The sequence below is a fragment of the Pygoscelis adeliae genome, unplaced genomic scaffold, assembly GCF_000699105.1.
Source record: "Pygoscelis adeliae isolate BGI_AS28 unplaced genomic scaffold, ASM69910v1 Scaffold130, whole genome shotgun sequence".
NCBI lineage: Eukaryota > Metazoa > Chordata > Aves > Sphenisciformes > Spheniscidae > Pygoscelis > Pygoscelis adeliae.
Window position 1 is genome coordinate 897,332 of NW_008824031.1, and position 17,246 is coordinate 914,577.

Consider the following 17,246-nt stretch of genomic DNA (forward strand, 5'->3'; position numbering starts at 1 on the left):
AACTCTGGCAGCTGTGGGTTACTAGTCTCTATACTGCAGCATATGGTGTTCTCATATTTATTTATGAAATTAACGAATTCTTACATGTCTCTTGTTCCAATGCCATTTTTCATGTGTTTTCCCTCCCTCAGGCAAACGACTTATCTGTTTCTTGGAGTTGATAATTATAACCAGTGAGATATGGCAGACTTGTAATTTGGTAAAAAAAAAAAAAAAAAACAGCTTGTTTCCTGGGGAAAAACTAGAAAATAAAGTGTTATTGGAAAAGCTGAGGAATAGTGATAAACAGTGAAAGTTCATAGGCAAAGTATCAGGGGAGTGACCTCCTTTGTCCCAGTCCATTTCTGCTTGCAGTGATGGAACTTGTTCAAATTTGACCTCCTTGCTTTGAAGGCTGCCCGTTCCAGAGCACTGGTGATGTACGACAGAGCCCTCTGTCCCTGCTGGGGTATCTGTTCTAGGCTGGATTAATTTTGACCACCTGTTTCTTTCAGCCAGGGTTGTGTCTCAGTGAGTTATGGGGAATTAGTTGCTTTTTAATCTAGTTTCTGATGGATGGCTATCACCTGCATGCTCAGAGATAATTGATGCACGTGTACCAAATGCATGCAGAGACGGTATATATTTGTTAGGTGGGAATGTGATGTCTCTGTGGTTGGAGAGGGACTCCAGTAAAAGCCAGGTCTTTGGCGGTGAGTTACAAATGCTGCTGGGTTCTGTTTTATTAAAATTCTTGGTTATTGCTGGGAATTTGTCACCAATTATATATTTTGATCACCCAAGTAATACCAAATTGAATGGCGGTATGGACACTTCGGAGAGCACAGAAGTCATTAAAGAAAAACAAACAGAACATTTGTACCGCAAGCAGAAAAATAATCGGATTCAATTTAGAAAAATAATAAAAGCTAATGCATTTGGGAAGAGATTATTTTCATTGAGGGAGAGAAATGCGAAGAACGTTTCTGTGGTACTCAGCCATGAGCTAGGCATTTTCAATACGATACGGCAATTTTGAGCTATTTAGATAGGGACTTCATCTCATAAAGCAGAGGGGTAGAAATCCTAAGTTGTGCTTAGGCGTAATTCACTGTGAGAAAGACAGCAGCGAACTGCAGTGTGTTCAGGGAAGAGCAATATAATTGGTCAGGGTGCTGTAAGGGCTGCTACAGGATAGCAGAAAGGTATGTGAGCTTATCTGAGATTCTTTGTCTACCTCTAGGAGAGGTAGGAGTTATAAATATCAAAGATAGAGAAGACACTTTTTGGGGGAGTTGAGGAGATCTGAATGGGATTAACAGGATGGTGCTGAAGCTATGCAAATTTGAAGGAGAGTATTAGGAATTTTTGCTGTTAGGTGTATCTCTCTAAGATGCACTGTGTGTTACTTGATAGACTGCTATATATCAGGCTGTAAAGAAACCTTCCAGAAGACGTTCTGGAAGTCTTCTTACCAGGAAATATTTAAACCTAGACTTTGTGAAAACTCAGAATTTTTATTGTTGTGGAGAGCGAGGTGTTGTTGGAGGTATGGAGGTCTACTGGGCAAGGTCTTGCATCCACCTCTAATCCAGACAGTGTCTGGTAACGTGAGTCTGCCCATGATCAATCTGCTCAGTGAAGAAGCAGGACTTTAGGAAGCACGTATTTTGGCACCTCCACCCTCTAAGATATAAAAGTCCTTGTGAAGAGCAAAGTCCTCATTTAGGATTTGTAATAATAATTAAAAAAACCCCAAATCAACAACGCAGCAATAAAAGCTACTCCCTGTTGTATCCCTTACTGTACATATGTGACATGCTTCAAAATGATGGTGCACTCTTCTTTTGATCCTTTTAGAAATAGCTGAGAAGGAGAAAAACGGAAAAAATACCCCCATCCCTTTTGTGGAGCCTTCTGCGGGAGTTCAGGAATTTCAACAGAGTGATCTTTTGGCATAAACTGGTTTTTCAAGAGACATTCCTGCCATTATGAATGAAGTAGCAATAGTGAAGGAAGGGTGGCTTCACAAACGAGGTAAGTGTCTCTTCCCTCCAGGACAGTAGATTGGTTTTCTCTCACGCGGTGATCTGTCCTTTAGCAGCGTGTCTTCAAATAGTCCATTATTTTCCTCTTGACCCTAATGGGAAACGGCAGATACGGAACGTGCGTGACTTTCTCTCAAGTTTGAGAAAACGCACATACAAGGGATTTTCTTTGGGTGTGCGCATGTGTGTGTGTGTTCACCAAAAACTGCGTCAACTGCTTTGATAATGATGATAAAGATAGCAACTGAAGGAGATGCCACTTAGAGTGTTAAAGGTTAAACTGCAGCAAAGCATTTTGTTTTATATATAGGTCTGTAGCTTTTCTTTTTGTGTTAGAAGGTAGAATTGTCTTGAGGTGAATCTTCATTTGAACGGTGAAAAATACGCCTGTATTTTGCGAGCAGTGCTGTGCTCTTGCAGACACTTGCTAGAGAATGTGCTGTTTTGTTTCTGTCTTAACTGCTCTTGGTACCAGTGTCCTAGATGGGCAGAATAGCCTTGAGTTTGTGCACTCTGTGCATTTCAGTTGTACCACTAATGGCATTTGATCTTTTATAAAAAGTCTTTATTCTTGACTGGGTGGCAAAACTGAAATAACAGTCATGTGTACCGTTACGCTTTTTGCATTCTTAAATGTTTTATTCCCAAAACAGTGAGTTTGTTCTTTTGGGGGGAGGGTGGGGGGGGTGTTTGTTTTCAAGTACTATAGCATTGTTCCTATAAGATACTTGACTTACCTGTTTCTTTGTATTCTACTATTGTTTCTTGGAAAGGAGAGAGTGGTGTTAGGTACTTTCCATAATATCGTCATTTTTTTGGACCAAAAACAGAATCTGTGTGCTCCAGCAGTAGGGAAGCTCACATGGTTCTGCAGACTCAGGATTTTTCTAGAGGGTTTGCAACAACTTGCCTGAAGGTGCAAAGGTGTAGCATAATTATTTCTGGAAGAAAATAAAAATACATTATCATAACCTTGATAAAGGCTGATGGTTCTTCTGCAACAATAAGAAATTTCTAAGAATTTAGAAAATGCATTGATAATCCGTGTTTTAAAAGGGTGGAAACATATATTTCTAACAGCTGGATATGCAGCTTAGTTCAGCAAATTGTCTTGATGTAAAAATGTTTTGATAAAGTTTTTCCCCTTTTTTTTGTTCTGGTTTATTTCAGTTAGAAATGCCTTTCCACTCATTATCTTAAATAACTAATTCGATAATTCTGGTGAACCCAAGCTACCTTGTTCTGATGAAGTGATTGAGAATTATGCTGTGTTTGGACAAAACAGGAGAAAGAAACACAGAATTATGCTTCCCATTCCCATTTATGAATCTAGAAACTCTTCAAATCAAAGACACATGGTTTTAGTTTTAAATTATGTTTTTAGGTTGAGGTTTTTTTTAACCGTCTATTGTTACAATTCTTTCTGCACTAACCTGTAGCTTTAAAAAAAACTATGTTGTTATTTTGAGGAGCACTGTACAAAAATCTGGGGGTGAAACATTTATTTTAAAAAGTATGAAAATGGAATTGTATTGTCAGGATGATTCAGAGACAGGTGTGTCTGAAACTTTAAAACAGTCATATTGTATTTCAAGCTTGTCTGTATTTACTCCTGAGAATTGAATTTTCATTGTTTCTGGGATTATGACAAAGCTACTTTCAAGTAAGGAGACCTCTGGAGGAGGTCTTAGTAAAAGATGCCCTTGATCTCCTGATGTGATTTTTTTTTTTTTTTTTTTTAAAATGACCTTAGAGAAACAGATTATTATCTCTGATGGTTTGCTGATACTATTATGATGAGATTATCTGCTGAACACATTTCCATTTCCAAAATGTTACTCTGCATGTTCTGCATCTTTGAGGCTGCAGTTTTGTGTCCAAACTGCTAAACGTATCTTGGTGGTTTTTGGATGCCAGCTTTCCTAATCTTTTTAACCTGTTCCCCAATACCTTTTTGCCTTCTCGGTATCTGCAGTGACACCGATTTCATTTCACTTCATTGATTTTGCAACTGTTAATTTGGTGGTGTCCATGCAAGGAGGGTTTTAGAAAGCAGTGCTATCTCTCATCCTCAGCCTGCCAGTGTGTCAGCTCCGTTACTCTCTTGGTTTTTGTAGCTGTTTTGGGATCAGTTGACAAATTCAGTTCTCTTGGCTGGGGGTGCATGTGGGGGGAACTGATCCACTTGTGTGCGTGTTGTAAAGGATTTTTTTTTTTTTTTTTTTTAAATCGTCTACATTTATTGCCAGACCCTATCAGTTTGCTGGCTCTGCAAGATCAAGGGCTTCAGCCACAGGATGTTTCCAAAACTGATGTCTGATACTGTGAGCTTCTGAAGTTAAGGCATAAACAGTAATTACTGCAGGGAGGGACTGCTAAAGGAGGATTTTAGATATAGGAAATGTATATTGTTTGTCTTTTGGATCATTTATAAAACCGAAGGTTGCACTGCGTGTGTTCTTTAAAGATCCTAGGGCTTTCTGCATGCAAGTATTTTAAGTAGTGGCTGGCTGAAATCCAGATTGGGCAATGATGTTCTCTCTACCTAACGTTCCCCCATAGCTTTGGTTGGATATGGTGTCTCTTAGTTCACGTCCTGAGCAGTTGAACAGCGTGGCTGTGTGCAGTTAAACAGTTGCTACATCTCACCCCAGCAGTGGCTTAATATTGGTGGTTTTAATGATTTGTGTATGTATAAATCAGGCTGCAAAGTGCTCTGGAGTCCTTCTGGATGGCAGGTGTATATAAGCATAAAGCCATCATTAGCAAGAGCAGGTGTTTTGGCCTGGCAGGGAAATAGCAGGGCTTTCTAGAATTGTGGGGTTGTTTTCTTCTGTCAGCATGCTTTACATTTCTGTTTTTGTTTCCAAGATTAAAAATACAAATGGAGAAATGAAATTAAACATCGCTGCCTGGCCGAGAGCTCTTGGCAGTTCAGTAAGTCAGTTGCTTAAAGGAAGCTGTACTTCCAGTAGTGCAGATGTTTGTTTGCGCAGGGGCCAGAGTCATCTCCATGACATGCCTAACCTCAACCAGGCAGAAATAGAAGAATTCATGAATGAACTTTCTTCCCCCCCCTTTTCCTCGTTGGCAGCACTTGGTGCTGTTACTCTAATCACAATGAGGCGATAGACTTTTGTGTGAAGGGAGAAACAGTAGTTAAAATACTAACCACTCTTTGCATAACTGCGTGGCTGCAGTGTTCCAGCACACACGTAGAAAACGTGAAGAGACGCAGACTTGGGGTTGGTGTATTGTATGTGTACGTCCAGAATACGTAGTCTCTGGTTGTGTTATGTTGAAGGTTGTTTAGTGGGAAAGGATGGGGGAAATGGGTTGATACGGAGGTGCTGTAATTGTGATTGAATATGAGGGGGGAAAGAGAAAATTATCTGCCCAGATTCCTGCTTGTTGAGTTCTGAGATTACAGGTTTTCTGAATGTATGTCATGAGTGTCCTTAACTTTGGTCGTGTGTTGTGTAACTTTTTGGTTAAAAGAGGTATGCCCGAATGTATTTTATTTACTTTACCGATCCATTTCAAAGATCTCATTGGATTTCTTGCATCTTTCTGCTCTGTTTATAAAGGTCCTTCTATTGTCTTCAGTCTTCATCCTGTTTGTGTGGGTTTTTTTTTTTTTTTAAGGTCTTTCTGCAAGGCTAACAAAGAGGGGGATTGTGCGTTTTGATACTCTGTCATCTCTGTCTTCCGTACTATGTCCGGTTTTCTTATTAGGGCATAAACTCATATGGAAAAAGGAGTCTTTTGGAGGCAGGGAATGAGGGGGAGGGAAAAATGTACGCTGACATTTAAAAAAGGAAATAGAAATCTCGATTTCTCACTCTGAGAACTCTGAAGCAATTATAAGCAGCAGGAGAGACCTGTGTATTCAGCCATTAATATTTAGCAGCAAATGTGGAGCTACTTTTTTCTTTCATTTTTAAATAGTATATAAATACCGCACAATAATTTTAACCATAAAAACCAGAACATGTCCTCCAAATGTCAATCTGTGTGGACTTTAGGCAGGTAAAACTATTTGACTGGTTGGGAGTCTGGCTTCCAAACTGATCAAAATTACTAGAGGTCCTTAAATGAGAAATTACACAAAAGGTACTTATTCTACCTATGGAAATACTATTAATTTTTTTTGTTAAAGAATTATTTCTGTAATGCAATGGAATGATACAGACGTCCTAATAAGGAACCATTTGTCTTCCTGTAGCTTCATTGCATAAAATGAATGCAGGATCCATATGTAAAATGCAAGCCAGGAATTAAATGCTGATTGTTGCTCTGAACTTTCTGTAGCAGAATAGCACAAATGGTGAACTTTAGCTTTGTTACTTGGAGCACAGGTTCATACTTTCAGTATTCTGTTAGTATGAATCAAAACAGGATCTTACGAGGTATGATCAGAAGTTAACTTTTTTTTTTAAGCCAGTGGGTCTCTTGTGTCGCTGTTTTTCTTCACCTCTTCTTTCTTTTCTCTTTTCTGTTCTCACCACGTTCCCTACCTCTTTTTGTGTGTGTGTGCATGTTTTATTTTGGGGTGTTTTTTACCTTTGCTTTTGTCTGTCCCTGGGATGTAGCGGTGCACTTCCTTGATGACCTGTGTAGCCAGAACCTTTGAGGTTCAGATTAGTTCCAAGGATGGTCTGGCTTCCATGGTATTTCAAAGGAGTGGCTGTGGTACTTGATACAAAGGATTCTAAGACACATCTGAACTGTGAAAATGCCAGCTATAGAGGGCACAGCTACTTCAGAAGAAAAACTGGGGGGAAGAGGAAAGGTAAGAAACAAGATAGGGGCTGAACAAAGAACAGAGGGGGGAAGTTTCTAACAGAGGGAAAGAAGCCAATGCTACTTCCAGAGCTGAAGGGTTGGGTTTATAGGGAAATCTGTTGCTCTTCTTATTGGAAACAAAAGACAAGCTGCTGTCAGTTTGTGGTTTTTCTTGTGTGTCTCTTTTTCAACACAAGGGGCAATAGTTTTGCAATGCTAGCTCTTGGTTGCTTTCATTTTGCTTGTCCTGTTCTGGGAAAAGGGGATTGGGGAGGAACCAGGAAATCGTCGACCAATAAATCTGACTTTGGTGGTAGGCAAGATGCTAGAGACATTAAGAAAGGATGAGATCACAAAACATCTGGAGAAATATGAGCTGATAATGGCTAGTCAGCTAGACTTTTGGAGGGTAAATCTCATCTGATGGAATTATTTGTGGAGACATCATAGGAAACAGGCTGGATCCAGTGTACTGTAAAAAGTCTGCTTTGGATGACAGGGAAGTCAGATGCTGAGAATTACCTAGTACAGTGTAACTATACTGTACCACATGTTTGAAAGAGCTAGCGTAGCCTAGAGATTGCTCATCTTCCTTCCACTGAGCAGACTACTTAAGTCTTTGACCATCTTTGTTACTTTCCAGTGTCCTTTTAGAAAAGCCTTTCTTCCAGAACATTTTTTCATCTAGGAAAACCTGTTCTTTAAGCCATAGCTTCACATTTTTGAAGGGTGAAGTCCAAAAGTTTCTTTTTTCAGTAAAAATTACTCCCAAAAAATCTTTATTCCAACATTTTCCCCCACCTTTTTTGCAAAATACTTTCAGTTCTTTAGAGAAGTCATGCTAGGTTAGATGTTTTTCTCTGCGTATGTAAACTGACTGACTGGAACTTACATGCGGGTGACACCAAACACACTCTCACTTTGAATGGCAAAGAGGAAGAGCTCAGATGTAGATGCCCACATTATTTATGTCAGTCCTGAAAGTTTACTTTCATATTCTGTTTTATTGTACATCAGAAGCAAAACAAACTAGGTCTCAATTTTATCTCTAAAAGTGGGGTAGCATCATAAATTACTGTTACTTGTTGTTAAAAGAGATTTGAGGATGAGGGATCTACGACGTTGCAAGCCCTGTTAAAAGCGAGCCTGGGAATGCTTGATACAGTGGATCATGCAGAAACTGTCTGCATTGGCTTTGATCCGCTCTTTCATGGTTCCTTCATTTTCGAGAAGGAAAAGGTAGGCCTGTGCAAAAAAAAAAAAAGAAAAAGTTGTCCACGTGTGGTTTTCTGTTCTTTTTTTCTCTCAGTAGGCATATTGAGAAGTCATCAGGTTTGGATTTAGGAAGAAAGAAGTACTAAGTGAGTATGCTATTTTGAGGTAAAGAGGGAGCAAGAGAGTAAAGCTTGCTCGTTGTTCTTGCAGGAGTGGTTTTAGGCAAGGTGCTGTGCCATGCATTTTAAATTTGGCGCCTTGTCCTCACTTGAAAATGTCTTCCCCTGCAGCCCCTGTGTGGATGCCAAAAGGTTCCTTCCCTTCCAAAATTCCCTGCTGGCGCTCCCCCTGCCTAAGCACCATCAGTTGCACTCCTTGCCTGTGCCCGCGGCTTCCCCTGCCTAAACTTGCTCTGTGTTAGCACTCTTAGCCCTAGACTTTACCATCTGAAGAATCTGGTGAGGACTTTGATGCTCTTAGAGCAGTACATGGTGACATGTAGTGTTTCTCCTTTTAGCCACGGTTTATGTTACTGGCAAATTCTCTTAAAAAGCGGGATAGTTGTTGGTCTCAGACTCATTCAGGAAGCAAACCCTAATATGTATTGGAAAGAGGGGTTTACTTAACATTTGAACATTTAACTTGAATGCATTTTAAAAGACAGGGCATTGTAAAAAAAACAAAACAAAACTGTCAGCCTTGTGGTTTTTTCCCTTTTACATGTTGAAGTAACTGATTTACTAAGAAAAAAAAATGAGTTACATCTTACTTAAAAAGTCATCTCTCATGGGGGGAAGACAGAGGCGGGATTATTATTTTCAGATGTATTATGTTGCAGGTACAATGTGCCTCTTAAAGGGGGAACAAAAACCAGGAAACTATATGAGGAAAGAGGAAGAAAAAGAATGGAGAAAGAATAGCACCATATTAGGTGTGAAGTAGTGTGCTTCTGTGAGAAATATTTACTGCAACTGAAAGGGGGAAATAATGAAGACCGACTTTGAGTGCAGTTGGAAAACGTGTTATGGAACTCTGGGATTATTCTCCCACCTATTCAAATTGAGCCAAAAATGTGAAAAAGATAGCTGGTCAAACAATATTGTGAAATTTGTCAATTTAAGCAAAAGTGCATGGTCATATGTGAGGACAGCAGAGGTAAACAATCATCACAGACTGCAGGCAAGTCAGTTACTGTTTCCCTGAGTCTCTTGGGTAAGTTGGGAGAGCGTGTTTTGAAGCGCTGTCCAAAGCCCAGGCCTTTGGTGAACTGCATGTAGAAACACACCTTGGAGTCAGTGGTTCTGTGCGTGACTGTAGTGGTATTCTGTGTTAATATTGAGACTGAGTGCAGCATCTGAACCATTTACAGGGCTATCAAATCAGTTTCTTCTGCTTGTGCTTTACTAATGTACTCTTAATGAGGACCACAGAACGTGCATGCTAGGGAATGTGAGTTTTGTGTTGGTCGTGAACCATCGCCTTCATGAGAGATACCTGTTTTGGGAGGGAGCTGCAGAATGGTTTGGCTTGGAAGCAACCTTGAGGATCATCTAGTTCCAACCTCCCTGCAATAAGCCTGGACATCCTCCACTAGATCAGGTTGCTCAAAGCCCCATCCAGCCTGACCTTGAACACTTCCAATGATGGGGCATCCACAGCTTTTCTGGGCAACCTCTTCCAGTGTTTCACCACCCTCACAGTAAAGAATTCCCTCCTTATATGTAATCAAAAATCTACCCTCTTCTAGTTTAAAACCGTTACCCCTTGTCCTATCACTACAGGCCCTGGTAAAAAGCCTCTGAGTCTTTTTTATAAGCCCCCTTTATATGTTGAAAAGCCGCAATAAGGCCTCCCTGGAGCCTTCTCTTCTCCAGGCTGAACAACCCCAGATCTCTCAGCCTTTCTTCATAGGAGAGGTCTTTTAAGACAAGCATCGTTATGCTGATAGGAAAGTTTAACTCATGAACTTGACGCTGGTGTTATTTTAGTGGACTTCAGGTGCTGATGGGGGTCAGGGCTGCTTACAGCAATTAATGCTAATTCTCAAATTTTAAGTGCAGCCCTGATGTTTGTTGTAGCTTTATAGGTCAGTTCCCACCCTTAGAAGTTGCAAGATTTTGAAGGTTTCACCCCTTTTTTTTTCTGAAGCAGAGGAGCTTGCTAATCCTCGTGATGTAGAGGAAAAACTGGAAAACATAACCTGAGTGCCTTCTTCACAGTTTAGACTAAGGAGAAGAAAAAGGGCTGTTTAATTACTTTTAGTAAAAGTGTCAAAAAGTATGCGATTTAAAATAATTTATAATGTGTGTTTTTATTTTTCTGAACATGCAGCCTTAGCAGTGTACCCTGCTATTTCTGCAATTCTGTCAAAGGATCTGGGGATCAAGAAATGTACCCTGATTACACTTCAGAAAGCAAGCGATGTGAAAGAACAAATTTTGCATTTGCTGCAAGAGGCTTGACTGGTGTAATAGCTAATAGAAACATACAGATGAAACTATATTTGAACTGTTTTTTTATCCATCAAACTCCAGTTAAACTAAATCTCAAGATTTAAGAGAAAAAACACTTATTTAAAATTTTTGCTATGTGTTTCCATATGAGTCTTTGTACATGCCGTATTTCATCTGCCAAATTAATGCTGCCTTGTTTGGAATGATGTAGTTTTACCGGTGTGGAAAATACACACAGTAGGGTTTATGCCCTGAAATGCAAGGATGCACACTATTTTATATATTCTTGCCATCACGTCTAGGTTGGAGCTTCACAGTTGAAGTGTCAGTAAACAGTTTTCTTCAAGGGTGTAACTTCTAAGCAGTTAAAAATCCATTGTCGGGCCTCTTCATCCCTGCGAAGTGGGAATGCTACCTTGTATTTGCTGCTTGCTTTTCAAGGACTTCCAGTCATGGATTGCCTGGATTGGGTTTTTTTTTGTGGGTCATACATATCCCTGTACCTGCCTGTGGTCTGTAAACCTTCTATAAATAGCAGTCAGTTAACTAAATGAAAGTGTTTTCTCTGTAATGCAGATTTTGGGGGGGTTTGTTTTGGTTGTTTTTTTTTTTTTAATTTTTAACTTTTGATTATGCAGTCTCTTTCCCCTCCTGTCCTCATTAAGGAGAAATGAAACTTTGAGAACACCAAGAAAAACGAAGGCATTTTTTTCTTAATTCAAGACTTGACTTAAACACATAGTTGTATAGTTTTAGGTTTAGGCATGGAGCAGGCTAGAATCCAGTTGTGATTATCTGTGATGACAGTGCTGGTTGTGGGGCTTGGAAGTAGTTTTATGGGTGGAAATTGATTTCTGGACATAGGATATGAATCCTTTGCCACTATAAATGAAGTAATCAAGTAACTCTGATTAAGTGTTTTTTGTGTTGCTCTGGCAATGTCTTGAGAAGACTGTGCTTTGGATTGGGAGGTTAAACGCTGCTAATCATCATGGCTTTTTCTTCAGTAATCTTTTTTAGAAAGAAATCTTGCCTTTTTACGTGGTTGTTAATAGAAAAATGGTTTCGCTGCTTTAATACTGCCTTTGGTGATATGTTTCAGAAAGTGAAGGAGTAGGATAGTAGTTGACTTTTTCAACTTGAAATTTTCTTTGCATCAGAGATCATTGTAGTTCTAGGTCTTCTTTTCTGGTACAGATACATGTTTACTATAGCACGAACATTTGAAGGTGTATAACTGATGTATCTCCTGGTGTGGAAGTTGCCTTGTTACTTGCATGATAGGAAGAGTATTTATTCTAAATAAGACTTAGGGAAAAAATTACTTTCTCATACATGGAAAATCAGTGCAAACTTGCCAGCAACAGCCTTCAGTTGACTTGCAGAGATATTGCCTATTGAACACTATTGTGACAGCTTGTTTCTGTCGTCGCTGAAGTTCAGCCTGTAAAGTCAAGGTATCTTGATCCACGAGATGGGGAGATAGCTAAATGACATCATCGTGGAAGAATACCAGCATACTTAGCTTTAAAGCCATTCAAGACTACATTGGCACCCCTTTGTTACACAGCGTAGCTGAAAACGAACTGCAGCAATAATGAACCAATCCATCTAAATCACAGCAGCTGAACGACTGACTGTTCTATCTCAAAATGCAAATGCCTTGTGCAGAATGGATTTAATTGTAAATGTTTGCTTAGTAGGGAATATGAGCCTTTTAGTTTGCGACAATAATCGTGAATACAAAGACCCACAGAACTTTAGGGTTTACATAGCTTGTCCCTGTTCTCATAACTATTTCAAAGTCAGTTTTTTAAAATGTACCATTTGGCTTTTTTCTAGCCAGGGAATAGAACTCTAAATGCCCCATCTCTAAGCAGTGTTTTGAAAACTGAAAGATAAATTTAGCTCTATGTATTTAGATCAGGCAGGATTTTCTGTTGTATTTCTTTCAAATCTACGTTAGGGCTTTTATATAGCGTCAGATAATAAGAGGAGAAAGTGCTGACTTTCAGAGCTTGGATTTGTTTTTGCAGTGCAGAAATGCCAAGTGTAACTTAGAGTATTAGCATTTTCTTTGAGGTTCTAGTAAGGTGCCTCTCAAACAATTAAAAGGTTTCTGTTTCTATTCTAGTAAAAAAACCAACCAACCAACAAACCCCCGCCCCCCTCCGTATTAAAATCTTCATTTTTTTGTTAAATTCTTGAAACCTGGCTGCTGAATGCAAGTAATGAGGATGAATCTCTGTCACCAATTTGAATGAATTAAAATAAAATAGCATTGCCATTTTATGGCAAGGAAAGGAAAAAGCTTTCAGAGCTTCACTAGTAAAAAGAGAGAAAGCAGAAATACCTGCCTCCAGGCTGTTCCGAGGTATCTTTCTGTGTAAGGAAAGACAGATAAAACTTTGAAAACACACACACACAAGAAGTGTGCATGTTTATGCTTCTGTTGGCACAAAGAACACATATGTCTGTTCTTTAATAGCCTTCACATGTGGATTAGTCCTTCTGAGAAAAAAAAAAAAAAGGGCAACCAAGCCCCCTGAAGAATACGCCTTTGTGGCACTGGAGAAGTTTACTGTGCCAAAGTTATGGTAAGAATTTGTAAATTTTGGCTGCTGGAGTACTTCCTTCCCCTGCTATGTTTTTAATGTTGGAAACTTGTAAGTGTGGAATAGAGGGTGTTTTCTGGGGTTTTTTTGTTTTTTGTTTTTTTTTTTTAATGACAATGCAAACATTCATTTCACAAACTAAACCACCCATTCACATGATGCTGCTGGCCGTATATAAACACCATGTTGATCTTGTTCTGCAGAAGTCTTCGTTGGGCTTGCTGAGTCATACAGAAATGCTCCGCTGCTCTTTTCAGGGCTGTGCTGTGGACTTAGGATGTATCTGCTCAGATTTAGTTTGCCAAATTAATGTCCCTGAAAGAAATGTTTTTACTTGGAACAGGGCCCTCACAGCCGGGATGTTTTTCTATGTCTCTTTTTTTTCTGTGTGTTTAAAATATTTCATTCTGCTATCTTGGGAATAGTTTTTGTTTTGCCTGTATTCCTCGGATAAAGCTGAACCTGTCGGGGAGATGTTTAGTATTTCTTAGCTGCAAAACTGTCTTCCTTTTACGTATGATGTTTCTTGACACGGATCTTATGTTGAATGTTTTAGTTTGTGGGTAGGCAAAATAGCTTGGGATGAGAGAGCCCTGCAAGAGCACAGAGGGCCGAGAGGATGCTGGTAGCTGCACTGCCAGGTGAGCCTTCCGGGTGGCCTGGGACACGGCAACAAGCTGTGCAACACAGTTGACTTCACAGGGGTTTTCTGGAGTAACCAAGGGTAGAATTTGAGTCCAAGGCTAGACTGTCATGGTGACAAAATATTTAGAAAACATTTTCTTGCGTGAAACAAAAGCTTGGATTGTGCAACACGAAGTACCGTCCCAGTGTAATAAACGACGTTGTGTGTTTTTAAAGGGTTCTGTGTGTTCCCTGACCATCAGCTCTTGCCAGATTCAGCATGTTCAGGTAAAACGGGGCATTTTTCCTCTGGACTGTTGGCTTTACAAGCTGGGTTAATTCTCCTCCTTTACGCAGTGGGGTTGCAAAGATGTAGCAGCCAAATCCTGGCTTCACGTTTTGAACATAGTGGACAGCCCTGTTAAAGACAGGTGCAATGGAGCAGCTTCTTCTCTTTAGCTGTGGTGGCTCAGCTGCATTAAGAGCAGCTGCTTAAAACTTACACCTTGTTGTTGGCATAGACTGATCTAGTCCCGAGTAAGCTCTAGGACTAGACTTGGTGATTGCTTTTATTGGGTTGGAATGTGCTGTTCTTGCTGCAATAGGAACCTTTTGTACTGTAGGTGTTTCATCCTTCCGTAACTGCTATAACTTTTTTTTTTTTAATGCCTGAGGTTTTGAGATGTCCTAGCCTTACTGATATCTACCCCCTGACTTGGAAGGAAGCCAGAGATCTAAAGCGGCTCTAGTAGATTGTTCATTGGGAATAATATAAAATGATTTTAAGATGAGAAACCTGTGACAACTGAGTGAAGACTACTAGCCAGCCATATACAATTCAGTTCAACATAACTGCGCTATTTGGGGTTAATGCATTTGTTCCCAGTCTAGTCTGTCTTCCTGGGTAATATCAGTTGTAATTTTGGAGAGAAGCATGATTTTACATGTATACTGCCTTCTCTGCTTAGAGCAGCAGGTGGCCAAATTTCTTTCTGAAATAGGGACTTCTCTCGGCTCTACAGCAACTATAACCATACCGTCTGCAGAGACTGTATTTTTTGATCTTCAAAGAAGTTGATGTTTTCAAAGTTGCTGTAGTTATTGGGAGTATACTGTTATTCATGAAAATGGAAAACAAAAGCAAGACATGGAGGGGGGGGAATATACTTTTCTAAGGTTTGCATCATCTTGCATCTTTGTATGCTTGGCCTGCAACCTTGTCCCCCTCAGAGTGCTGCTTTGAACAGGGTAGAGCTCGTTCTTTGGGCTGCTGCTTTGTTCCTATCTACTAGTTCCTCTGTTGCATTGAGCTGCAAAACCAGCTGCTTTTGCTTTTCATACCTATTTTTACCATCTCTAATTTGCTATTAAGATGTTAACTTCTGCCTCCAGTTAGCCTAGCATGTCTCTATACTGAGACTACAACATGGGGGCAAGCAACCACTTCTGTGCTTTCTCTTGTGCTACCCTTTCACACTTGGGAAATGGTCCCTGTAAACAGCTGCAGTACTGCTTTATTATCCTCTTTAAAAGCTCTCGCTCCTTCTGTTGCTTATAAAAGGCCTTGATGAACTTGCAGTGCATGTGTACTGAGACTGCCGTTCACTGTGATGCCCAGTATTGGTCCCCTTTTTTTGGAGTGTGTGTGTGTGTCTGGCCTTCTGTTGTCCCTGTCTTATGACAGTAAACTCTGCAGAAGAGGGACTGTCTCATTGTTTTATTTGTACAGCCAGTGGCTCAGCTCCAGATGTGTATCTGAAGTTGCAGTGTACTGCAGTAATACAAATCATTATGGTATAGAAAGCTGTATATAAAATAGGAAAAAATAAGATCAGATTTACTGTTACTAGTTTTGTGCATTTTTAAGGAGCTTTTTTGTGTGTTGTTTTTGTTTGTTTTGGGTTTTTTTGTGTTAATCTTCTGACTAACAGGTTACTGGCAGGAATGTGCAAAAATCAGTATATATGAAGTTTTCTTCCCACTTTAGGGAATCTTCCTCCCTACAGCCAGAGGAAAGCTTTCTTCTCAGTAGCAGCTCTTGTCTGCTAGGGAACGGGCTACTTCACAACAGTTCTTGTTGGTGTCTTGGAGAGGTTTACTTACTCCTGCGACTACACTGGGTGTGCTTATGGCAAAACCTCATGTTTCTGGAGACTTTGCTCGTTTCAGGCACCATTTTAGAAGTGGAATGACACACAACAGGATGTGTGGTTGTAGATACATGTTCACGCTTCAGAGGCCGTGCATACCTTTTTGACCATGTACAATCCTGTGCTATTTCTCTCATGATTCATGTGGTGAAATAAAACATGGAGGAACACAAAATTCACTTCTCCTTTTTATGCCCAGTACACACAGAGAATATTTATTGATATTCCTCTTTCTGCTGACTCTTACAATCCTCAAACCAGTTACTGGAGGCAAGGAGATTAAAATGAGGGCGCGTGGCCAAGCAGACTTGAGGTTTTGTTCCCTGAATTTGATTTGAAAGTTGCAGTTTGATAAAGTTGCATTCATTCTATTTTTTGCCTTTATATTTTTATAATTCTCCTGAATTACCGAAGTGTACCGTTAGTGTTAGGATTTCTTTTGTAGCATTTTGAATGGCCCTGCTTTGAGTGGACGATTAGACCAGATCACCTCTAATGGCTCCTTTCAACACGAAGTGTTCTGTGATTCTTGACCGGTTCAATATTGGGACTCTCATACAAAGCCCAGCCTGATTTTTAAGGAGAATAACAACCCCATTTGTGGAGACGTTTGGTTTTAGTTTCAATATTCCTTGTGATGGCCGTCAAACAGAAAATAAATAGCTGTTCCTCTGTTGTCAACAGGCCTTTTTATTATCAGTGTTGGCTGATCTGTTCAAATACAGAAGTTGGGATTTTTCAAGGAAAAGGTTCAAAACATAAACAAACCTCGCTAATTTACTACTTGTTAGTGTTCTGGGACTGTGCTTTGGAACCAAAAGTTGCTTTTTGCTTTAATTACTAGAATGTCTGGTATACTAAGATTGCTACATAGCTGTGAAGCTGCTGGGAGTTTTGCTTTCTTTTGTTTGTTTGTTTGGCTGTTGCTGTGAGGCTTGCTGTCGGAAAATAGAAATGTTTCTAAGGTGAAGCCTTTCTCCTTCACCCCTTTGTAGTCCTGGTGTAAAAGAAGAGGGAGAGGTGTGTTCCCAGGGTGAAACAGGGCTAGCAGGATGTGTGGTGGGGCTAGCTCTGTTCTTTCTGGTCCTCTAAGCAAGGCTTCGGTTATTTTCATGTCACTGATGGAAGCTAAATTAGTTGCCTTGATGGTCACCTTCAGCAATAGCCGGTTGGCTGCAGCTCCTTGAGACTTTGACCATGGCAGAAGAGGTGTGCTTTAGATTCACATTGTGTTGCTGGTTGTTGAAGTTTACAGCAACAGCCTGTTACAAAAGTAGAGGCCTGGGTCATAAGATCCAGCTTACCAGCAGAGATTGACAGGGTAGTCTACTGATAGCAGAGGTGACCTGGAAGCTGCGTATGGCTGATCTGGTGCCC

At 40.1% G+C, this 17,246-nt stretch overlaps 1 protein-coding gene across 1 annotated transcript in view; it reads left to right on the forward strand.

The window, feature by feature from the left end:
• Window positions 1-1,839: 1,839 nt before the first annotated feature.
• AKT1 (v-akt murine thymoma viral oncogene homolog 1) overlaps window positions 1,840-17,246 on the forward strand; it is a 68,664-nt gene continuing 53,257 nt past the window's right edge. Inside the window, exon 1 of the mRNA XM_009327604.1 lies at window positions 1,840-2,016. Within this exon, the coding sequence (XP_009325879.1) occupies window positions 1,971-2,016 (46 nt within the window). The 5' untranslated portion in view covers window positions 1,840-1,970. The remainder of the gene's footprint in view (window positions 2,017-17,246) is intronic.